A 25,123-nucleotide genomic window follows, 5' to 3' on the forward strand; every position below is an offset into this window, starting at 1 on the left:
CATCTCTGCCAAGAGATGTCGTCATGGGCAGAGCGAGAGAGAGAGGAGAGAGATGTAGCAGAGCTTCTCTTTGAAGTGTTTGGAAACTCTAATATTTTCTTGAATCATCTCAGTGCTCCATTCACAAAAGCTGCTGTTGTTGTTGATGTCAGGCTGACAGATCTGGATTGGTTTTATCCCACCCTACTCCCCCACCACAAGTGATTTTATTTCGGGGAGCTCGGCGCTTTTTCAGTTCCCTACGTTCGGGCACATCATGAGGGTGTTATTTCCCCCTCCCCCTCCCTCCCTCCCTCCCCCCATTATTATGAAAAGAAGTGTTGTTGGAGTGCCCAGACTGTTGGTAACATCTAGCAATATGCTTTTTGGTGCAGTGCTCAAGTGTCTTTCCAGTTCTCTGTTTATGATTGTCTTTGGGAAGAGTAATCTGCGGCAGCTTCCCCTGCTGAAATGTTTATCCCCCGCCTGCCGTCGCTGCAGCGTTGCCGTGGGACCAGGCCTCCCCGTGCTGAGCTTGGCTGCAAGAGGAAAATTGCAGTTTGCCTTCATCCATTCAGCCCTGGAGTGTTACTTGAACTTTGTGGAGAGGCCTGAGAGCGGTGCCTGTGGCAGAAGGGGAGGAAGATTCGATTGCAAATTGCGCTTGCCTTTAGCGCAGTCACTTGCTGAGGTGATGAACTCTGCCGATCTTCACTGCTGAGAGAGGAGAGCAGCAGCTTCTTCTTGAACTTCATTAGCATCTCTGCTCTTCTTTTAATTCTTTACTTTTCTTTTTTTAAGCTGCTGTTTCAAAATCATCTTTGCTTGATGCAGTAGAGCTGGGCTTTCTGAATTACAGGGGTTTGACTTTCCAGTCAACTTCGCATCTTCTGAACTTAAGATCTTCTCAGCCTAGAGAAGAGACAGCTCCAGGGAGGCCTCAGAGCAGCTTTCTGGTACCTCTCCAGCACCTCAACATCTCTCTTACAACTGTGGTGCCCAAAACTGAACCTAGTACTCAAGGAGAGGAGTTTGTACCATAACAAAGGGAGAGGCTGTGCTTGTTGCCTTCCAGTTTCAGGGAGCTTTAAGCCTGATTTCTTTGCCAACCTGGTTAATTGTTTCCTGAACATTCTGTTGAATTCTATTCTAATAGAATAACCAGGTTGGAAAAGAATTCTGTTCTAATAAAATGGAATCAACCAGGTTGGAAAAGACCTTTGAGATCATTGAGTCCAACCTATCACCCAACACCATCTAATCAACTAAACCATGGCACCAAGCACCCCATGAAGTCTCTTCCTAAACACCTCCAGTGATGGTGACTCCACCACCTCCCTGGGCAGCACATTCCAAGGGCCAATCTCTCTTTCTGGGAAGAACTTCTTCCTAACATCCAGCCTAAACCTCCCCTGGTGCAGCTTGAGACTGTGTCCTCTTGTTCTGGTGCTGGTTGCCTGGGAGAAGAGACCAACTCCCACCTGGCTACAACCTCCCTTCAGGTAGTTGTAGAGAGCAATAAGGTCACCCCTGAGTCTCCTCCTCTCCAGGCTAAGCAACCCCAGCTCCCTCAGCCTCTCCTCACAGGGCTGTGCTCCAGACCCCTCCCCAGCTTTGTTGCCCTTCTTTGGACACCTTCCAGCAAGTCAACTTCTTTCCTAAACTGAGGGGCCCAGACCTGGACACAGGACTCAGAACGGATGTGAGGAGGAAGTTCTTCACCATGAGAGTGTGAAGCCCTGGAATGGGCTGTCCAGGGAGGTGGTTGGGGCCCCATCCCTGGAGGTGTTTAAGCCCAGGCTGGATGAGGCTCTGGCCAGGCTGATCTAGTGTGGGGTGTCCCTGCCCATGGCAGGGGGGTTGGAACTAGGTGATCCTTGTGGTCCCTTCCAACCCTGACTGCTTCTGTGATTCTACTCAAGGTGTGGCCTAACCAGTGCTGAGCACAGGGGCAGAACGACTTCCCTGCTCCTGCTGGCCACACTGCTCCTGATCCAGGCCAAGATGCCATTGGCCTTCTTGGCTGCCTGGGCACACTTAGTCCTCATTGAATTGATCTGAACAAAAGGGGAAATGGTTGGATTCTCCTTACTTTTTTCCATCTGTGGCTTGCTTACCACGCCCCTGGTGAGCTCATCTCTCTTCACATCTCAGATCTATTTCTGCACAGCCTAATCCTTGTCATTTAATGACAGCTCATTGTATGCACGCTCCCTGTGCATCTCCTGAGCTTAACTGCTTCATCTTCCAAAGCAGGAGTGATTCTTGCTGCTGTCAGTGCAGTTGAGCTCTGCAGCCTTGGGCGTATCCTGTTCTGCATCAACAAAGCTATCAGCCTTCAGAGCTGCCCAGGATCTTTATTGCTGCTGGTGGTGGGGAGGGCAGAAAAAGGATGTGGTTGGGCTCGTAGAAACTGCCGAGGGGTTTAAATACCTGAAAGTGACGTGGGAGTGGGAAAAGTCTAAGTCTGAAAGGCATCCTGATGTGGGGACGTGCTGACCAGATCAGTGTTCTCCAAAGGATGAGGCTGTGAGGTGTTGTCTCTGCTGCGTCTGGCCCATACAGAATCATAGAACAGACCAGGTTGGAAGAGACCTTCAAGATCATCAAGTCCAACCCATTAACCAATCCAACACCACCTAATCAACTAACCCATGGCACCAAGTACCCCATCAAGTCTCCTCCTGAACACCTCCAATGATGGTGACTCCACCATCTCCCTGGGCAGCCCATTCCAATGGGCAATCACTCTCTCTGTGTAGAACTTCTTCCTAACATCCAGCCTAAACCTCCCCTGGCACAGCTTGAGACTATGTCCTCCTGTTCTGGTGCTGGCTGCCTGGGAGAAGAGACCAACATCTGCCTGTCTACAACCTCCCTTCAGGGAGTTGTAGACAGCAATAAGGTCACCCCTGAGTCTCCTCCTCTCCAGGCTAAGCAACCCCAGCTCCCTCAGCCTCTCCTCCCAGGGCTGTGCTCCAGACCCCTCCCCAGCTTTGTTGCCCTTCTCTGGACACCTTCCAGCAGCTCAACATCTTTCCTAAACTGAGGGGCCCAGAACTGGACACAGGACTTGAGGTGCAGCCTAACCAGTGCTGAGCACAGGGCAGAATGACCTCCCTGCTCCTGCTGGCCACACTGTTCCTGATGCAGGCCAGGATGCCATTGAATCCTTGAAGACAGGTTGGAAAGGGACCTCAAGGGTCATCTGGCCCAACCTTTCTTGGGATAAGCACAGTCATCATTTCTCTGCTCCCACCTGCAGGGATGTTGTTTCCTGCTGAAGGGGTCGGGAAAAGCCAGTGAAGGCTGAAACCAAAGGGGCTGTCCACTTCCAGTCTCCCAGCGAGGCACTGAAGGAGGCTGTGGCTGCCATCACCTCCTGCTCAGGTGTACAGCCAAAAAAGCATGAGATGGGGATGGAGAAGTTGGTGTACTTGAGTGGGGGGGGGGGAAATACCCATAACCCAAAACTCTAAAACAAAAATCAAAAACTACAAGTCCCAAACCTGCAGACTCCTGCACAAAGCCATAGTGCTGAATTGCCATTTTGAACCTCTCTATTGCAGCCCACCACAGCCTGCCAAGAAGGGATCTCTGTTCCTGATGCAGCCCTGATGCCCTCAGAATGAGCTGTTTGTCCCTGTAGCCTGCTGCCCTGCAGCATGGTGTGCCTGGGAGAAGCCCTGAGAGATGGGCCTGGCTCCCTGAGCATGCTGTCCCAGAGCAAAACTTTGCACAAATTCCTTCTTTTGATCTTCCAGGGATTCCTTTCTGGGATTGTTTTTTGTGTTTTCTTGGATAGGTTTGAGGGGTGGGAGGGGTTGGGCTTTGGGAGCTGGGTTTTTTGCTGAATGCATTAGTGGAGAGGAAAAGGTGAACCTTGGAAGCAGTTTAGCCAGAGTTTTGGGAAGCAGGGGCAAGGTGTAATCCTCCCCTGGGAGTTGCTTCTCCCTTTCTGTATTTTCATGCAGCCAGTGACTGTCCTTGTCTGGGTGTTCTCTTCACTGGTGGCTCATAGAATGGTCTGGGTTGGAAGGCATCGCCGAAGCTCATCCAGTCCAACCCCCTCTGCAGTCAGCAGGGACATCCTCAACCAGATCAGGCTGCCCAGAGCCCTGTCAAGCCTCACCTTGAGTATCTCCAGGGGTGGAGCCCCAACCACTTCCCTGGGCAACCTGTTCCAGTGTTCCCCTACCCTCATGGTAAAGAGCTTGTTCCTAGCATCCAATCTAAATCTGCTCTTCTCTAGTTTGAAGCCATTGACCCTGGTCCTGTCACTGCAGGCCTTTGTAAACAGTCTCTCTTCATCCTTCTTGTAGGCCCCCTTCAGGCACTGGAAGGCTGCTATTAGGCCTCCCTGGAGCCTTCTCTTCTCCACAAGGGTTAAGGTTACTGACTGCCCCAAAGACTTCTGGTTTTGTCTTCCTCCTCAACCCTGATCTTGGCTGCAGTTCCATCAGGAGACATCCCCTTGCACAACAGGGTAAAGCAGCTGGCCAGGTGTCCATGACCCCAGTGTTGGAGGGTTCCCATCAGATGTGGCTGGAGATACTGCCTGCACTTGCTTGAGCTTGGTGACTTTTTTACCAGCACTTTCTCCTGCAGCTTCTGCAAGCTGTGTGTTATCTGAAGAGACATGAGGCCATTCCATCCATCCCTGCTGAAGCCTGAAAAAGTGCTGGAGCAGATTAAAGAGGCACATTCCCTCTGGATATGGGCTTCCTCCAAGTGAAGGAATGTAGGTCATGGCTGAGTATATAAAATGAAGAAGACTGCATTGTGATGGCAGCTTGTCACCTGGATAATCCAGTGAGAGGTCCTCACACTAATAGCAAACCTGTTCTTACATATGTGCTATTTAATATGACTCATTGAGCAAACCTAATTAAGTAGCAGCTCCAGCCCTGCTAAATGCCATGGCACACATGGCTGTGAAAGGCTTTATGGCTGGCACCCTGACCAGTGTGTCCTCCTGTCTGGCATCTTTTCCTCTCTCCAAATTGATGCTCTCAGCCTTTGGTGCCTCAGGGGCAAAGCAGCAAGGTTTGAGCCTCTGTTCAGTTCCTGATAGGCTAAAGGGAGTCACAGAATGTATCTGGTTGGAAGAGACCTCAACATCCAGTCCAATCTCCAACCCAGCACTGAAGGGTCAATGCTTAGCCATCTCCTTAAGCACCAGGTCCACAGGCTGCCTGAACTCCTCCAGGGATGGTGACTCCACCACCGCCCTGGGCAGCCCATTCCAATGGTTGAGAACCCTTTCAGTGAATAAACAGTTGCTAACATACAGCCTAAACCTCTCCTAGCACAGCTTGTGGCCCTTTCCTCTGGTCCTGACACTTGTCATCAAGGAGAAGAGGCTGCTTCCTCCTCACTCTAACCTCCTTCAGGTAGTTGTAGAGAGCCATGGGCTCTCCCTTCAGCTTCCTCTTCTCCAGACTGAACAAGCCTAGTTCCCTCAGCCACTCCTCATAAATCATGTGCTCCAGGCACGGCCTGTTGCAGACATGGCTGAGGGATAAAGGGGATGATGGAGACATAGCTGAGGGATAGAGGGAATGCTGCAGGCATGGCCATCCAACCCAGGCAACATAGCCAGGGGCAGTGAGAAATGAATCTGGGCAGAGGGTGGGATGGAAGCTGGCTGTGTGGAGAAGGGGATGCTCTGTCTTCCTTGCGTGGAGCTGTTGCACAGGAGCCTGTTGCAACGTGCAGGAAATCTCCTGCCACACCTGATGAGAGCTGTTTCCAACTAAAGCTCTGACAGCCAGACAATGGATGCCTGTTGGCAATGAGTCTGAGGTTGGTGGTTGTGCTATGCAGATGCTCACCCTTGAGGACCTTCCACTAGAGGATTCTGCTGCCTCAGGTGCTTCCTGGGGTTTGTAGTTTGTGGTGAGAACACAAGTGTGCTTGTGCTTGGTGCTCAGAGCAAAAGCATCCCCTCTGCTGCTCTTTCTGTACACTCAGCATACTTTGTAATCTTGACTGTGTCTTGAGTGCTTGAGTGTGTGCTTGAGTGTGCAGAGTGTGCACCCTCAAGTGGAGAAGTGCCATGTTCCTGGCTTCTTGCTGTCCACTCTTGAACAGTGCACTTGATTCTGCATCGCTCCCTTGTCCAGCTGCAGCACTAGCTGCATACCAGTGGCTGGTCATAGAATCAACCAGGCTGCAAAAGACCTGAGATCATCAAGTCCAACCTCTTACCTAATACCTAACACCTCCTGACAACTAAACCATGGCTCCAAGTGCCACATCCAAGCCTTATTTGAACACCTCCAGGGATGGTGACTCCACCACCTCCTTGGGCAGCACATCCCAATGGCCAATTACTCTGTGAAGAACTTTCTCCTCACCTTGAGCCTAAACTTCCCCTGGCACAGCTTGAGACTGTGTCCTCTTGTTCTGGTGCTGGTTGCCTAGGAGAAGAGACCAACCCCTTCCTGGCTACAACCTCCTTTCAGGTACTTTTAGAGAGCAAGAAGGTCTCCCCTGAGCCTTCTCTTCTCCAGGCTAAGCAATCCCTCAGTCTCCTCTCACAGGGCTGTGCTCCAGACCCCTCTCCAGCCTTGCTGCCCTTCTCTGGACATGTTCAAGTATCTCAATGTCCTTCTTAAACTGATGGCACAGTACCTTTCCACAGGCACAGCCTGCAGAGCTGAGCTGGGGAGTCTTTTCCAAGCAACAATCCCTCTTGTAAGCAGAAGTGTCCTGGTGGTGTCCGGCCTGACTGGCCGGGAGTTGCTGCTGGAGGTCACATGTCATCTTCAGGAGCCTGCCAAAGCTGAGGAGGATGCAGTGACAATTAATGAGGAGGGGCAGTTCTAAGGCAGGACCTGGTTTGTGTGTTTAATTAGGAATGACAAGCCAGGCAATGCAGCCCAAGGCTCTATCAACCCAAGGACCTTTCCCAGAACATGGCTGGAGCTCAGCAGCTGGGAGCAGTTCTGCCTACGCTTGTGCTGATGCTGTTCAGTCCGTGCCACGTGGGGTTTCCTGGCTCTGAATCCTGCTGTCCAGTCATTGCTTTCTGCAGTCACAGCCCTGCAGCTTTTTCTCCCTTTTGAGGTTTGCAGCACTTGGGCAGTGCTTGCAGAGGCAGAGTTCAGCTCACCTCCATTTTGCTGGAAGCAGGGAGGAGGCAGCGCGCTGCTCCAGCTGTCAGGGGAGCAGAGCTCTCTAAATCATCTTGCCAGGGTATTTTTATAGTGCTTGCAAATCTGCTCTAACTGTGTTTATGGCTCAATGTTTCACCAGAGTGGTGATGGGCTGAAATCCCTCTGTTGCACCTGAAGTCATTAAAGCAAAGAACACGTTATGTATATAGCACATAACAGAGTCTGGAGGCAGAGCGAAATAACTCTTCCCTGCTGTAGGTGTGCAGGGTAATAGATCCTCCAAAAAAAAAGGGGTGGGTTTTTTCTTTAGGAAGTAGGCATCAAGTGAATTACAGCTCCAGGAAACATGGAGCTCCCTGTCAAGGCTGAGTGAGGTGGCTGAGGGAAGGAAGATGTGTCTTGCAGACAGGGCCATCGATTAGTTGTTCACCAGGCTGTTGTTGTTCTCCGGCGTGCAGGTACTCCGGCATCCAGATGTACAAAGCAGGCATTTGGAGAGGTGCCACCAGAGGGACAGGGATCAGTGGCTTTGTAATTGATTAGCTGCATCATTTGTCCTTGGTTTGGTTGGTGTTTCTTTTTGATTCTTGTTTAAAACGCTCCCAAGGGGCTGTCGGCACAGGTAGGCTGCAAGGCTGAGCATCACTGCTGTGTTAGGAGTTCTGGTGGCTTTCTGCTCTAAAAGGCAAATGCTTCGTTTAAAGATGGGGGGTGGGTGAAGAAGCAAAAGCCTCTCACTGCCTGGCTGTGTGTTTGGAGGCAGAACCTGCTGACTTCAGGCAAAGAGGCTTTGACTGCTCTTCGCTCGCGCTGTCTGGAGTGAGCTCTTGTTCTCTGGGGGCGCCCTTGGCCGGTCAGGTTACACCTGGGAGAGTCCAGAGAAGCAGTGAAGATGCTCAAGATGAAAGACCTCAGCTCCTCTCAGACCTTAGGCTGAACTAGCACAGGTGGGAAGGACAGGAAAGGAACAAATGAACTTTGTGCAATATTGGGCAAGGCTGCTGAGGAATACATGACTTCCCCCAGTACCATTCTAGCATCTTCACTATCCAGGTCTACGTTGAAGTACCTTACAGGTGATGTTGCTGCCCCAAGTTTATCATACCAGGCCAGGAAGAGGATGGGGACATGTTCCTGTGTTGCTGATGATGGTGTACAAAGTCAGAGAAGGCTTCTTAAAAGCCCTGCTTAGAGGCAGCCTGCTGCTTTATCCACAGAGGTGTGGGATGCAGCAAAGCAGCCCTTGGAACTGGCTTTAACCCCAGTGAGGAAAACGTGGAGACTTTAGTCTGTGTCATGTATGGGAAGAGAGTCAGCTCTGAGGTGAGTTCTGTGAGCAGTGAATCTCTCTCCTCTGGCTTGCCTGTCAGAGGTCACCTTTTAGGACTGGTGTCAGTGAAGAGGTAGTTGCAGGTTTCTCTGGGACATTCCTCCCATGACAAATGGAAGATTTCATGGTTTCCTGGGGGATCTAGAAGTGTGCTGATGCTCTTGAGAACTGGCATTGAGCACCTTGGGAAATAGCCTGTCCCAGTAGTTTGTGATCACTGTAGAGCTCTTGGGCTGTGTTGAGCTGCAGAGCATGTGCAGAGGTGAGCACAAAGATGTATCCCTGCCAGAAGTTACTGGTGCCTGTGTGAGGTCCACAGGAAAACCAGGCTGGCAAGGATTACTGTAGGTGCAACTGATTTTGCCCTTAAAACCTGTGTCCTGGGAGGTATTTAATCTGACTTCAGCACTTTTAGCATGGGAACTGTGCCTCATACTAAAGCAGGGAGCATCTGACTTTATTGCTCTGCTGGTTTCCATGCCATTGCTTTAAGTGTTTCCTTCTACCACTGGCTCAGTGACTTCTGTGAGGCATCTCTAGATGTGCTTTTGGGTTGCTCTGTTGCCAAGGAAGGGACAAGGGGAGGAAATAAAATTCCCTGAGCCATCATCTGGAATTATTGTCACACCAAATGTGTTGCTGAATAACTGAATGGATACCTGAGGAGTGATACAGAGAGGAGAGTGGGGTTGCTGTGATTGCCTGTTCTGCTGGGGGAGTGCTGGGTTCTTAAGTTGCTGGCAGCTATCTGGAGAGCTTGTGAATAGATGGTTTAGAAGTCAGCCTGGAAAACACCTGAAAGGAAAATGGCAGAGTAGTGAGAGACCACCCTGATGGGTTTTAAATAGGATGTTGAAAGCTCTGGCTGAGATGGTGCTGAAGAAAAGGTCAGTCCACTGGACTCGAGTCAGACTCAGCAAGGCCTCTACACATCTGCTGCCATTGCATCATTGCTGTCACTGGTCACAGGAGCATTAAGACTGGAAAAGACCTTCAAGATCATTAAGTCCCAACCATAACCCAACTGCCAGAGCCACTAAACTATATCCTGAAGTACCACCTCTGCAACTTCTTGAACGCTTCCAGGGATGGCAACTCCTCCACCTCCCTGGGCAGGCTGTTCCAACGCCTGACCACTCGTGCAGGAAAGACCTTTTTGCTGATATCTGACCTAAACCTCCCCTGGCACAGCTTTAGCCCATTTCCTCTCCTCCTATCCCTAGTTACCTGGGAGAAGAAATCAACACCAGCCTCACTGCACCCTCCTTTTGGGTCGTTGTAGAGTGCAATAGCTACTGAAGGCAATTGAAGATTGCTTGCTTTTGTGTTCTAGGATACACAAACAGGAGGCAATGAATTCAACCTGCCCTGGCTGGAGGATGTTTTAATCTTCCTGCAGCCATTCCACAAGTGGTGAATCCACCACCCCTTGAATACAAACGTGGGTAACAGTGCAGGGGTGGCAGAAATTCTGTCTTCAGCTGACTGAGCTCCTGGGCCTGTGGGTTCAGCAGGGGCTGTGCCTTCTTTTTGTGCTGGCCAGTACAGCATTTGTGTAGGGCAGGGATAACTGAACCTCTTTCAGTGAATAGAAAACGCAGCTGAGGTGTTTTGGGCAGTGATGCAATTGTGCTGCATTGTCCCAGCAGCACTCTCACTCTCTCTTCTGCAGTCTGAGCTGGGGGAGTGGCTCTGCTGGTGAGCAGAAACAAATGCATGCACAGAGAGCCCACACTGGCACTGAATTTTGGGTGGGTTCTCTGTAACATTCCAGAGGCTGCAGGAACTGGCTGTGAAGGCTTGATGATGATGTTTGTTTGGGTGTTGTAAACCAATACCTGACTTAACAGTGGCTACAGCTGGTTCAGAAGGCATGTTGTTTAACAGCCTTTGCAGAACACCCTGCAGCCAGTGCCAGTGTACCTCTTGGAGCAGCATTTGCCTTTGCTCTGTGCAAGGGACTGGAGAGGTGACCCTAGAGCTCTGGCCTGGCCTGAGGAGGAGGCAGTGATAATGGTTTCCTTTTGAGCTAAACTTCAGAGCTCCCCCTGAGTGCTCTTCATCACTGCCTCCATCTCCAGTCTCTACATCCTGTATTTCCACCTCAGTAAATGGACTCAGGTCTTGATCTGCTTCCTTGAATTCCCTGCTCTGTCTCTTCTTCATGGGCTTCAGGCTGCTCCTCTGTGCATGCAGCATTCTTGGTGTGTAGCAGAGCAGTCAGGCACTGCAGTGGCTTTGGGGAGACCAAGAAAGGCTGTTTCTCCGGGGGGGGGGGGTTGCTCCTGTTTCAGAGCAGGCAGGAAACTTGGAGAAGCTACAAGAGTCTGGTGAGCTCCAATCCCTTTCTGCCCAGGACTGCCTTGGGAATGTAGCATGACACAGCATTTGCTGTGCTTTCAGCCACAGCTATTTATACATCACTTTTCAGTGCTGTCTCCTCAAGGAGGTTCTCTACTTGATAAAATAATCCTGATTAAGCATATTAAACATGCTGCTGTTCCCTAGACCTTAGCTGAGGGCTTTGGCTCTCTGGCAGGGGCTGTACCTTTGGGTCCAAAGGTGGCTGCATGTGAGGGAATTGCATGGTTAAGATACATCTGGATGCAGTCCCCTAAAGCAGTTTCACTGCAGACTGGACTTGCCTTAGGTCTTGTGTGGTTCACACACCAGGAATTGAAAGCTAATAGGCTAACACCTTCCCTCTCTCCTGGGAGAGAAAATTGCAGCAATTGTGAAACCTTACTGTGTGTGTTTGGGGGAAGGGACTCCTGTGAGGGGGGTGGTGGTGGAGGAGGCTCTGGGTGAAAGAAAGGGAAAGGAGAGTGGGCTGTAATACACTTAACCATCCTGTATCAACCTCCTACCTTGGGGTGTCTCGTGGCTGACATCCTATCAAAGAGCTCTGGCTGTGTCCAGAATTCTAAGCAGCTCTATAAATAGTGTTGCTCCAACTGCCTGTGTGTGCAGAGACTGTGAACAACTGGGGAGAGACCAAAACATCCCTGGTTTCATTTTTGAACCAGCCCCCCCCAAAAAAAGCCCAAACCACCAAACCAACACTGGAGCAAGAAAGAGCAGAGAAGTGAAGGGTAGGAAAAAACCACCCCTGGGTTCTCTTCCTCTGCAATGCAAAGCACACATCTGGGGAGGGCTGCTCTGAAGGCAGCACCCCTGGGGACTGCAGGCTTGAGACTGGCAGAGCACGAATACATGAATCTTGTTAAGGCATCTGAAATCATTTCCTTTTCTCTCCTGCTTGCCTGCTGCCTTAAAGCTGCTTGCAGGTTATGCTGTCTCTGAATAATTGTGAACAATTAGAAGCTAATTTAGGTGGCTGGTTTGTATTCACAGCAGCAGCATATGAGCTCACCCAGCTGGAAAGCAGACACGGTGATTTGCTGTTGATCTGTCTCCCTCTTGTTGTTCCCTGGCAGTTTTTGCAAGGTGGATGTTTGGTGGTGTTTTGCTGTGGGCTAATGAGGAGTCCCTCCTGCCTGCTGCTGACCTGATTGCAAGGGAAGAGGAGGTGCTTCATCCCCTAGCACAGAGCTGCCACCAACCTAGCAGAATCCAGCAGAAGAGCCCTGCCTGTTTGCTCCAGGAATGGAGCAAAGGGGTATTTGTCAGGGATACACTCTTTATTCCCCCTCCCAAAGGTGTGATGCACTGAGTGTGCCCCCAGAGTGAGTTGGTCAGCAGTAGTCACACCGCTTTCCTCACAGCATCCTTTGTATCCCCTGGAAAGGCAGAAGGAAGTTTGAGCAGCCCTACTCTTTTCCTCCATGCCTGGCAGTGAGCCTCAGATGCTGCTCAGAGTGGCAGGTGACTCATTTCTACATCATTGATGCTGTCCAGATGGCAACCCCAGCACAGTTCAGCAAGGAGGTGGAAAACCTGTGGCATAACAGCTGCCATCCCACTCCCAAGGCAACAGTTTGAGACATGCTTTTGCTTCAGGTAGATGAAAGAGCTGCTGGACAGACTCTTTGCATACAGAATGGAACCCAGCTTAACTGGTCAGTTAAAACAGGGCTGTTGGGAATCCCAGGAATCTGGACTGGTGGCTGAAATGGGCTCCTGCTCTCTCCCTGCCACACACTGGTTGGTGCCAGCATCCTGGTGAACTCCTCCTGAGGAGAGAGTCTCTTAGAGAAGTCAAATGCATCTCACTTGGAACTTGTTAGATACTGCCAAAAGGATCAGCACAGCCCTTGCTCTCACCCTGGGGGCCTGAGGTCTCACCAGGGTTTCCACAGCCATCCCCTTAGGTCCTGTCTGGGCTGGGCATCTCCTGGTGTGGGTGTCTGTTGAGGTGCTGTGCTCCTCATGGCTGTTTGCCTTTTGGTGAGGAGTGCCAGCTCTGACCTGTGCTTCAGACGAGGCTTTGCTGAGGGAGTGTGGAGACAGGCTGGCTGTGAGAAGTGTTGGCTGATGGACAGGCAAAGTGTTGTCTACTTCTCTGCTTCCTGCTTCCAGCCAGCGGCTTCTCACGTGTCTGGTGTGGGTTTGTCAGGTAACAGTGCCATCTGGTGCTAGAGCTCTGCTCTTGAGCGAGCTTTTGACGAGTCCTTAGGCAGAGCTGCTTAGGACAGCGTTGCTTTTCATCAGCCATCTTGCTGTGAGGAGGCTTGTCCTGTAGTCATCTGTGCTGCCACAGGAGATCCTTTGCTTCTCTTTTCTGCTCAGCAGCTTCTTTTCTCACAACTGCTGTACCCAGAAGACTGGGTAATGAAGCAAGGAGTATAAACACTGGGCAAGGGGATCATATCTTTTGCTGTAAACTGCTGTTGAGGGGGGGAAAAATGCTGGGTTTACATCAAATCCTGTAATTGGAGACATCTTTGAAAGGTGCCCCATAGGACTCTGAAGTGGCTTACTGCTAGTCTCACCAGTCAGTAAATCTTCTCTTGCAAGGTCTTTCCCTATTTTGTAGCTTCCCCTATCTTTATGTTGAGCATCATTATGGTGTTCATCCTCTCTGAATTACTTCTCTGGCCTCCTCTGGGGTTTTGTGAACCTCTGTGCACTCCAGGGGGTTTGCTTTGCATTCCCAGATGGAAAGGACCTGGCTGCTGGTTGATGGCAGTGAGTGTACAGGATGTAAGCCTGTTTGAACACACAATTCAGCAGCACTTGATGACTCTTCCCCCCCCCCCCCCCCCCCATCATACTGAAGATTATTCTTACCTGCTGAATCTACAAAGTTCAGCAGGCTGCTCAGGTCCTCTTCCCTCAAGCCAGACCCAGCACTTCAGGGACCAGGTTGCCTTTGCTGCTTCTTCAGGCATCTAACAGAGTGTCACATGAATGGGTTCCCTGCTGCCACAGCCCTGTTGTGGTGAGTGCTGGTACTCAGTGTTTACACCCATGAGACACAGCTGTGAGGCCAAGCTTGCTGGAAAGCTGAGAGCTGCTGTTGCTGGGTATGGGTGGGATTCACCTTCCAAGCAAAGCAAGGTTTGTGCACCTCTCCTTGCTGCACTTCCAGGACCCTTCTCTCTCCCAACCACATTGTTGCCTCTGGTGGGAAATGTTCCCAAGCCTACTCTTTTGCCTTTAAATAAGAAGGCAGTAGCCCTCCTGTTAGCTTGTCTCCTTCCCCTTGACTTACTGCCTTGCACTTTGTGTTCAGGCTGGTGCATTCACCAGGCCAGGGAATCTGTCTTGCAGTGTTTTCCAAACTGTCATGTAAATTCACAGAGCTGCAGCAGTGATTTGTTGCCAGCCTAATAAATAATGCCTGGCAGTCTTGGGCAAGGGAAATTCAAGTCAAAGATTTACTTTTGTTAAGCAAATGATTTATGTGGAAGCCAAATTCCTCAGCTCCAGAGCAGAGTGCTCACCCACGTTGTAATGGAGCAGAACTGTTGTTGCATCCAGTGGTTTCTTCAGACTTTGTAGCCCAAATCCACTCTTTGGAAAAGCCTCTCAGTGCCTTCCTGCCAGAAGGCTCAAAGGTGATACCTGATGGGAGAGGAGGAAGATGCTGCAGCACATGGCTGTAAATGAAGGAGCAGAAATGTGCTGCAGGAGAAGTTTTGTACCTACAGAGGATGGGAAGCTACTCTGCTTCCACCAAACAAGTTTACTGCTCAAAAAACAACTGAGGAGGGGAAAATACATCAACAAGTAGGATGATTAGAAACAGGAACAGAAGTAGCTGCAAGTCCATTCCAGGTAGACTCACAGAAGGGGTTGGGTTGGCAGAGACCTTAAACGTGAGTCAGCAGTGTGCCCAGGTGGCCAAGAAGGGCAGTGGCATCCTGGCCTGGATCAGGAACAGTGTGGCCAGCAGGAGCAGGGAAGTCATTCTGCCCCTGTACTCAGCACTGGTTAGGCCACATCTTGAGTCCTGTGTCCAGTTCTGGGCCCCTCAGTTTAGGAAAGAAGTTGACTTGCTGGAAGGTGTCCAGAGAAGGGCAACAAAGCTGGGGGAGGGGTCTGGAGCACAGCCCTGGGAGGAGAGGCTGAGGGAGCTGGGGTTGCTTTGCCTGGAGAAGAGGAGGCTCAGGGGAGACCTTGCTCTCTACAACTACCTGAAGGGAGGTTGTAGCCAGGTGGGGGTTGGTCTCTTCTCCCAGGCAACCAGCACCAGAACAAGAGGACACAGTCTCAAGCTGTGGCAGGGGAGACTTAGGCTGGATGTTAGGAAGAAGTTCTTCCCAGAAAGAGAGCTTGGCCATTGGAATGTGCTGCCCAGGGAGGTGGTGGAGTCACCATCAATTGAGGTGTTTAGGAAGAGCCTAGATGAGACACTTGGTGCCATGGTTTAGTTGATTAGATGGTGTTGGGTGATAGGTTGGACTCAATGATCTCAAAGGTCTTTTCCAACCTGGTTTATTCTATTCTATTATATTCTATTCTCCTTCCAATTCATAGATCCACAGAATGGTTTAGGTTCAAAGGGATCTTAAAGATCATCTAGTTCCACCCCCCTGCCATGGGCAGGGACACCTTCCACTAACCCAGTCTGCTGAAGGCCTCATCCAGCCTGTCCTTGAACACCTCCAGGGAGGAGGCATCCCCAGCCTCCTGGGCCAACCTGTTCCAGTGTCTCACCACCCTTACTGCAAAACCATCCACTAGACCAAGCTGCTGAAGGCCTTGTCCAGCCTGGCCTTGAATGTAGATGCTTAAATAGTGGAGGCTCAGGGAGCTTCATCCTGAAGCTGGAAGGAACTCAGCTGAGCAGCACCAGCTCAGGTTTCTGTGTCTCCATAATATGTCATCCAGGCAAATGAAAGAGCTGTCAGTTTGTCTTGCGAGCGCTGCAGGTCCCCGGGGAGCCTCGCTCTGCTGGGAGGGGAGAAGAACTAATGGCACAGCTGGATTTTGAGGCTGCCTGTGTGAGAAACCTTCCCACCACACTGGCAGCGTTGAAAGCAAACAGTGATGTGGAGCTGATGATTGGCTTCTCGCTGTTCAGATTGTCTGGCCTGATTTCCTGCGGGTGTTGCAGAGGCTTCCATCCTCTGCTGACTTCCCTGCTGCCACCTCCCAGGTGTCTCATCAATGACTGTAGGTTCTGCCTGGCTCTGACAGTCCAGTAAACAATTGGTGTCTGTAATTTGATAAAGATTCATTTCCACTTGGCCTTGAAAACTGTGGAGGATGCTCAGCTGGTGAAGGCAAGTTTATTTTAGAGCAGCGTGTGATGGCCTGGGGCTGGAAGCTGCTGTGCTCATCCCTACCAGCAATGGGATCTTGGTGAGCTAAGGTAGGAAATCCTGCTTTGTGGAATCACAGAATGGTAGGGTTGGAAGGGACCTCTGGAGGTCTAGTCCAGTCTGAGAACATGTCCAGGTGGCTTTTGAAAGTCTCCAGGGAAGGAGACTCCAAACCTCTCTGGGCAGCCTGCTCCAGGGCTCTGGCACCCTCACAGGAAAGAAGCTTCTCCTTAAGCTCAAGTGAAACCTCCTGCATTCTAGTTTGTATCTGTTGCCATTTGTCCTATCAGTGACCACCACTGAGAAGAGCCCAGCCCCATTCTCATGACCTTCACCCAGCACTGAGAAGATCCCTTCTCAGTCTTCTCTAGGCTAAACAGCCCCAGGTCTCTCAGTCTCTCCTTATAAGAAAGATGCTCCAGTCCCCTAATCATCCTCATAGCTCTCCCTTGGACTCCTTCCAGTAGTTCCATTTCTCTCTTGAACTGGGCAGCCTAGAACTGGACATAGGGCTCTAGGTACAGCCTCACTAGGAGAGAGTAGAAGGGAGAGGGGGGCGGGGGTTGGAGCACAGCCCTGTGAGGAGAGGCTGAGGGAGCTGGGGTTGCTTAGCCTGGAGAGGAGGAGGCTCAGAGGAGACCTTATTGCTCTCTACAACTACCTGAAGGGAGGTTGCAGCCAGGTGGGGGTTGGTCACTTCTCCCAGGCAACCAGCACCAGAACAAGAGGACACAGTCTCAAGCTGTGGCAGGGGAGGTTTAGGCTGGATGTTAGGAAGAAGTTCTTCATAGAGAGAGTGACTGCCCATTGGGAAGTGCTGCCCAGGGAGGTGGTGGAGTCACCCTCACTGGAGGTGTTTAGGAAGAGACTGGATGGGGTGCTTGGTGCCATGGTTTAGTTGATTAGATGGTGTTGGGTGATAGGTTGGGCTCTATCTCAAAGGTCTTTTCCAACCTGGTTAATTCAATTCTATTCTATTCTAACCTCTCTTGACCTGCTGGCCACATGCTTCTTACTGCAGCCCAGAATGTACCTTTGGCCTTCTTGGTCACTGTACAAGGAGATCCAGGGTAGCTTGCTGGGAACAGGCACTACGTGGGGCAGGCTTAGTGGTGAATCTTGGTTGTGAAGGTGCTGACTGTGGGATGAGTGGCAGGTTCTTATCTGCTTGTGAATGAACAGAAAGAGCAGTGATATGTTGTCAGCTGACTGCCTGCAGGTAGAGCTGCATGCAACTCGGAGCTGTCTTGATTTCATCTTAGCTCCTGTGAAGTCCTTTAAAGCCTTTGCTTCAGTTTTGGGGAACATTTTAGCACCCCCTGCCTACCCCTCTTCTGTTCATCCTGCAGCTGAAGCTAATCATCAGCCTGACCTTTTGCAGAGAGGGCTTTTGCACTGCTCAGAACAGCCTCAGGAAGCAGCTTTTGGACTGTTTTGCCCTGAATGTAGAATTACAGAATCCCCATGGTTGGGGAAGACCTCTAAGCATCAAGTCCAATCTGGTAGCTGCCTTCTAGTACCTGAAGGGATCCTACAGGAAGACTCCAGAGGGACTTTTCCTGAGGATGTCTAGCAATAGGACAAGAGGGAATGGTTTTAAGCTGGGGGAGGGTAGGGTCAGACTGGATCTTAGGAAGAAGTTCTTCAGTACAAGGATAGTGAGACCCTGGAATAGGCTGCTCAGGGAGGCTGTGGATGCCTCCTCCTTGGGGATGTTCAAGGCCAGGCTGGATGAGGCCTTGAGCAGCCAAGTCTAGTTGAGAGACATCCCTGCCCATGGCAGGAAGGTTGGAGTAGATGAGCTCTAAACTAAGTAGATGAGCTTCCAACTAATGCTGTTCTGTGATTCTCCAACTCTACCAGGGCACCACTGCTACCCTTGAGCACCATAACTGGATGGCTTTTCACCATAGGAATAGGTTCATCCACTGCCTTGGGCAGCCTGTTCCAGATCCTGCTCACTGTCCTTGCCCTGCTTTGAGCAATCCAAGCAGGGAACTGTGTGTTCCTGAACCACTGCAGGGGTTAGAGAGTTAAATACAGACCACCTTGAATAAGTTTGTTGTTTTCTTAATCTCGTGATGCAACTCCAGAGTAACTCTGAACATGTTCTCCTCTGTGATTCTGTGAGTGCTTTGAGCTGACAGTGATATCCTGGTGTTAGGAAGATGCAGAATGGCTGCAATCCCAAGTCCACCTCAAGGCATCAGGTGGCAGAGCAGTGATTGACTGGTGTGTAGGAGTGCTGGGAGCTACAGACCACTCTGGCATCTACTGCTTGGTCAGGCAGAAGCTTAGGCCTTATCCTGGGAGGACCTAATTCTTCTGTAAGTAATGCAGGAGTCTCAACAACTTTCTGTCCCAAACACAATGTGAGCTTTGTGTCTGCAAGAGCCACAGACCACATCTGCCTGCCTGGTGGGAGTAGCCAGGAGCTGTCACAGGCAGAACTTCCCTGCCAGTCAGTGCAGAAGATTTATTCTTGTAGCTTTGCAGCTGCATGCCTCGAGGGGTTGGGTTTAAACCCCTCTGCATTGTCTAGCTCATTGTTCAGCTCCTCTGGGTAGTAGAATTTCAGTTCTCAGGAGTCTTAAGTTTCTAGTAGTTTTCTTCTGCCCCATTCTCCCATCTCTCTCTCCCCTATAAAAGCCAGCAGGGTTGGAAATCTCCAGCTGTCAGGAGTGAAGCAAGATGTGCTGCTTCAGATGCTGGTGTGAGCCTACTCTGAGCTTCCAGGGGCTCTCCTCTTGCTGCTTTGTGCTCTCTGCTCCTGCTCTCTCAGACAGCTCACATGCAGTGCAATATGGGCAATGGAACCAAAGGCTTGCAGGGGAAGAGAGCTTTCTATGTGGTGCCACTGGGAATGTGTTGATAGTGAAATGAGAGGGGAAAATGGCTTGGCTTCTGATCTTCTGGGTCTTTGCAGTTCTGAACCCTTTGTCATCTGTCTCCATGCTCTATTTGGACAGCTGAGTTGCTGGTTTAGGCACCTCATTTGGATCTAAATAAAACCAGCTTGTGTTGAGATGATTTCAGCACTGCTGGTGAAGTCTGGGTGCATAAGCAGAGCTTAGAGTTAAAAATACATCAACACAATTGGGAGATGCTGACTTGGGCTGGCTGCTGCCAGCTCTGCTCTCTGCCTTCCCACCTCCATGAGCACCGCTAAGCCCTCAGAAGTGATTGCTGCTTATTTACCTGCCCCAATTCTTGGCCCCGGTGGCCAGTCCAGACCACCAAAATGAATTGCTCTGGGTTTTGGTCCCTTGTCAGAGGTAGCTGTTGGGGGGCAGAACTGGCCCCTTGTCTCCCACTTGCTTTAGGGAGTTGAGAGGTTAAGCAGTTCGTGTTCAACACCCCCCTGCCCAAGGCTGCTTCCACCTCACTGCTAAAGGGCTTTGCTGAAGTGAGGATCCAGTTCACTGACACAGACATATCTCCCAGCTGCTGCTCTTAACTAAAAGCCAACCAAGACAACCAAAAAAACCCTCAAAGATCACCGAGTCCAACCTGTCACCACAGACCTCACAACTAGACCATGGCACCAAGTGCCACGTCCAGTCCCCTCTTGAACACCTCCAGGGATGGGGACTCCACCACCTCCCTGGGCAGCACATCCCAATGGCTAACAACTCTCTCAGTGAAGAACTTTCTCCTCACCTCCAGCCTAAACCTCCCCTGGCACAGCTTGAGACTGTGTCCTCTTGTTCTGGTGCTGGTTGCCTGGGAGAAGAGACCAACCCCCTCCTGGCTACAACCTCCCTTCAGGTAGTTGTAGAGAGCACTGAGGTCTCCCCTGAGCCTCCTCTTCTCCAGGCTAAGCAGCCCCAGCTCCCTCAGCCTCTCCTCACAGGGCTGTGCTCAAGGCCTCTCCCCAGCCTCGTTGCCCTTCTCTGGACACATTCAAGTGTCTCGATGTCCTTCCTAAACTGAGGGGCCCAGAACTGGACACAGGACTCAAGGTGTGGCCCAACCAATGCAGAGTCCAGGGGCACAATGACTTCCCTGCTCCTGCTGGCCACACTATTCCTAATGCAGGCCAGGATGCCATTGGCCCTCTTGGCCACCTGGGCACACTGCTGGCTCATATTTAGGCGGGTGTCAATCAGCACCCCCAGGTCCCTCTCTGGCAGCTCTCAGCCACTCTGACCCCAGCCTGTAGCTCTGCATGGGGTTGCCGTGGCCAAAGTGCAGCCCCTGGCACTTGGACTTGTTGAATGCCATCCTGTTGGCCTCTGCCCATCTGTCCAGTCGGTTGAAGTCCCTCTGCAGAGCCTTTCTACCCTCTAACTGACCAACATCTGCTCCTAATTTGGTGTCATCTGCAAACTTGCTGATGACTGACTCAATGCCCTCATCCAGATCATCAATGAAGATGTTAAAGAGGATGGGGCCCAGCACTGATCCCTGGGGGACGCCACTGGTGCCTGGCTGCCAGCTGGCTGTGGCACCATTCACCACCACTCTCTGGGCTCGGCCCTCCAGCCAGTTCCTAACCCAACACAGTGTGCTCCCATCCAGGCCACAAGCTGACAGCTTGGCCAGGAGTTTGCTGTGGAGGAAGGTATCAAAGACCTTGCTGAAGTCCAGGTAGACCACATCCACAGCCTGCCCACGTCCACCAGGCAGTCACCTGATCATAGAAGGAGATCAGGTTGGAGAGGCAGGACCTGCCCTTCCTAAATCCATGTTGGCATACAGCAGCTGAGCTTTGAAAGTGCTTCTCCAACATTGAGCTCCCTCCCTGCTGAGGGAGGGGGCTGACCCACATCACAGAGAGGAGGAGGAGGAGGAGGAATGGCTGTGTCCTGTGTTCATCAGCAGCCACTCTGGCTTCCTCTGGTCGGGCTGCTTCTGGGGCTTGACAGTCTTTTGTGTGATGACAGACCTGCTGAGTATTTATTGCTGGTGCTGGCATTCTGCCCACTCCTCTGCATGCTCATCCTAGCAACAGGGACAGGTGGGGCTGGCACATGGAGCTGGAAATAGTTGTGCTGCTGCCTTTAAAAAATACTGAGAACAGGTTACATGGAATCCCCCTGCAGAGAAAGTTTTATGCCTTGCTTTGGGAGGAATTTGTGTGCTTGTTTTGCTCAGGAAGGCTCACAGAATGGGAGAGCCACTCACTGACAACTTCTGTGATTTACCAGGTCTGACTAACAGGAAAATCTTGCTGTTGCCAGGTAGCACTGAACCACCCTTGGCTTCTTCAGATCCCATTTAATGCAGGCTGGAGTGGTATGGTGAAACATAATGCAGCAATTTAAACACTGTGTGTCAGGTGGAATTGGCCTAATGCACGTTGAAAGGAAGCTATCATCATACACTTGGAGCTCTGCAGCAAGAGAACTCCAGTTAAAATACCCCAACTGCTGCTCATGTGTGAGCACTTACTGGAAGGGGAAGGTTGCTGCCCAGTTCTGGATGCTGAGAGAGGCTGGCTGTGCACTGCTTGCTTTAACAAAAGAACTGGAGGAAGCTGCATAAAAATTGATGTCCATCTGTGTTACCCCAGTGGGATGTAGGAGGCAATGAAAACAATTCCACAGGCTGGAGATTGGGAAACCTGAAGCCTCCCACGGCCTCTCTGGTGGAGCTGTGACTCCAGAAGCTGGGTTTGAAAGCCTAGCTGGCTGGCTCTCCTCCTCTCTTACTGAAACACACCATCAAGAGGGCAATAAATACTCAGGTACTTGGGTTTGAGTCCAGCTCCTGTCCTTGGGCTACAGATTTATGGTTAATTTAGTGAAGAGGGCTGGAGGCCAGGGTTGAGCTGCTGACAGAGCACCCTGGGTTTGGGGCTGGGATTGACAAAGGAAAGCAGCGAACGCAGCAGGCGTGGAGAGGTGGATGCTGAAAGGGAGATGTGAAAGTGGCTCTGTCCCTGATGCTGTGCTCACAAGAGGTGTGTCATTAGTGTGGTGTGTCATTAGTGTGTTTGCAGGGCTCAGGGATGTACCAACACAAACATGTTCTTGACCAGGAACGTGGCTGAGGCTTCTCCCTGTTCAGCAGAAGGAAACCTTACCTGAGTGAGGCTGGGCAAGCCTGGCATGGGAGTTCAGGCTCGTGGCTTCCTTGCTGCTGTGCTTAGGACATGATCCCTCCTGTAGCATTTTGGTGTTGGTGTATTTGATGGCAACTGTGCTTTAGGGTATTGAGCTTGTTGGTGAAGCAGGCTGCAAGCAGCCTTGAGATCACCCAAAGAGCTTGCTGAAGGACATCCTTTGCTTAACTGAGCAGTAATCCCTGGAGATTGATCAGGTGATACCTCCTTGTTCCAGCAACGGTTCCTGGTGCCCACAGCTCTCTTGGGAACTACTGTGAAACAGGGAGTGATGGTCCAGCCCCATCTGATGCTGGCAGCACTAGTTCTTTGCCAACAAGCAGAAGCTGGAGCATGGGCAGAGCTTTCACTTTATCCATGTCCTTATTAATGTCTTGTGTGACCTGCGTGGCCCTGAGGGCTACTGAGTGCACTTGCAGCCACTTCTTCTCCTCTTTTTTTACCCCCAAGGCAAATGCTTGTTGCAGCAAATTGGGCACCAGTTCCCCCTCCCACTCAGACTTCCCACTGTACAGTGCCTTGCTTAAAATGTTCCAGGCCAAACAGGATTTCCACAGCTATTTGGGGATCTCTTGAGTGAAAAGCGTGCAGGATGAGACACAGAACGGTGGTGATGTGCTGCTTCCTCTGTCTTCTCTGCTGCATAGTCTGGATGTGGGTAGCAAAAGGTGTGTGATGCAGATGGAGGAAGAGGAGGAAGAGCCTTGGGAGTGGTGAAGGAGTCAGAATGTCTGCACTGTCTTTGATGTCTGCTGACTTAGAGCACATTCACAGATGGGTCGCCCAGTTGCCGTGGTTCAGATCTGTCAACTGCGTTTTGTGGATGTGCTCAGGGACTCAACTCTGCTCGTGGAAGTGCCTCAGCATCCTCTGCTGAACACCTTCTCCCTCTGGAAGATTGGGGTGCAGTGCATTTGTATTTGCTGTGCTCTTTCTGCCTGAGCATCATCTGAGGTCACTAAATTCTGTCTGTCTCTCTCTCTCTCCCCTCAGCTGAAGCTTGAAGATCGCTCTGTGGTCCCTCGAGATGTGGTCAGACACATGAGCTCCAGTGTAAGTGCTGCTTTTTGTTCTCCTTTGTCCCTGTTTGATTGTGTTGCCTGCTGCATGGATTTCTGAGCCTTGCCAAATTGCCTGAATGGAGCTGAGCAGTAATGCTTTGAGCACTGAGCTATTTTTAGTGTTTGATAGATCTGGCTGCATCCTTTGAAAATGAAATGCTGATAGGGCTGCCTCTCTACTGTTTCATATCTGCAAAGGTCTTCTGAACAAGCAAGCCTGATAATGTCAGGTAATGAGACAAGAAGCTGCTCTGTCCTGCCATCTTCTAAGCTACACATTGAATCTATTCTGAGATGTGGGGAATGTGGATGTGCTCTCCTGGGCCTAATGGGGAAGCTGAAGCGAAGGCAGATCGCATTGCTGCATGCCTTTGGGTGTGCTTTGGGTAAAGGGCTTGGAGGACGTATTTTCAGGGGAGCCCTCTCAATCTACAGTGAGCACCACCCTGTGCAGTTTCTCCCAGAAGTACAGCAAATCCCAAGCCTGCTGAAGCATCTCATGCAGTTAGGTCAGCAGCCCACGGTCATCATAGATTTATAGACTGGTTTGGGTTGGAAGGAACACTGAAGGTCATCCAGTTCCAAATCCCCTGCCATGGGCAGGGACACCTCCCTCTAGCCCAGCTTGGGCAAGGCCTCATCCAACCTAGCTTTGAACACCTCCAGGGAGGAGGCATCCATGACCACCCTGGGCAACCTGCTCCACTGTCTCACCACCCTCACTGGAAAGAGTTTCTTCCTGATATCCAGTCTAAATCTGTCCTCCTCAAGTTTCAATCCATTCTCTCTCATCCTATCACAACCACCCCATGTAAAAAGTCCTTCCCAGCTTTCTTGTTAGCCCTTTTCAGGTGCTGGAAAGCTGCTCTAAGGTCTCCCCAGAGCCTTCTCTTCTGCAGGCTGAGCAGCCCCAGCTCTCTTAACCTTTACTCTTTGTGGATACTGCTGCTGGATCCTGGTGCTAGTCAGCACTGTAGCTGTGCAGCATTTGTGCTCACCAGAGGTGTGTGGCCTTGGTGCTCGTGTAGGGCACACCGGGAACACCATTCAGTGCAGGTTACAGCGTGAGATGTGGTCTCTTCAGGAGCTTAGCTGGGCTGGCAATTCCTTGCTGCTGCTCATGCCTAACCTCTAACCCCAAGCCATCTGGCCTGCCATGTGCACGCCTGTAGCTTCCCTTGACTCGCTTCCAGCCATGTGGCTACCAAGGCTGTGATGAAGCAGGCAGCTGGCCACAGGCTGCTGCGCTTGCACCACATGGTGTGCAGCCTGCTGCAGGGCTGGGGAAGGCCATTCTCTGCCCTGGGTGTTTTGGTTTGGGTTTGCTGAGGGGGTTTTGGTTGGTTGGTTTGGCCTTTTGGGTTTGGTGGTGGTTTTTTGGTTGGGGTTTTTTTTGGGGGGGGGTTGGTTGGTTTGGGGGGGGGGGGGGTTGGTTTTGATGGGGGTTTTTTGTTGTTGGGTTGTGGTGGGGGGGTATTTGGTTTGGGTGTTTTCACAGAATCACAGAGTGGTTTGGGTTGGAAGGGACCCCAAAGATCATCTAGTTCCAACCCCCCTGCCATGGGCAGGGTCACCTTCCACTAGAGCAAGTTGCTCAAAGCCTCATCTAGCCTGACCCTGGACACCTCCAGGGAGGGGGCATCCACCACCTCCCTGGGCAACCTGTGCCAGTGTCTCAGCAGCCTCACTGGAAAGAATTTCTTCCCTAATCCCCAGCCTAAATCTCCCCTCTTACAGCTTCAAGCCATTCCCTCTCATCCTAGCACCACAAGACCTTGTAAAAAGTCTCTCCCCAGCTCTCCTGTAGCCCCCTTCAGGTGCTGGGAGGCTGCTCTAAGGTCTCCCCAGAGCCTGCTCTTCTCCAAGTTGAACAACCCCAAGTCTCTCAGCCTGTC

At 51.2% G+C, this 25,123-nt stretch overlaps 1 protein-coding gene across 1 annotated transcript in view; it reads left to right on the forward strand.

Annotated features, from left to right (window-relative positions):
* The window catches only part of UBE2O (ubiquitin conjugating enzyme E2 O), a 71,501-nt gene that overhangs the window by 15,506 nt on the left and 30,872 nt on the right, over positions 1–25,123 (forward strand). The window contains exon 2 of the mRNA XM_054170703.1: positions 23,161–23,220. Within this exon, the coding sequence (XP_054026678.1) occupies positions 23,161–23,220 (60 nt within the window). The remainder of the gene's footprint in view (positions 1–23,160; positions 23,221–25,123) is intronic.

This window comes from Dryobates pubescens, chromosome 20 (genome assembly GCF_014839835.1).
Source record: "Dryobates pubescens isolate bDryPub1 chromosome 20, bDryPub1.pri, whole genome shotgun sequence".
NCBI classification, from domain to species: Eukaryota; Metazoa; Chordata; class Aves; order Piciformes; family Picidae; genus Dryobates; species Dryobates pubescens.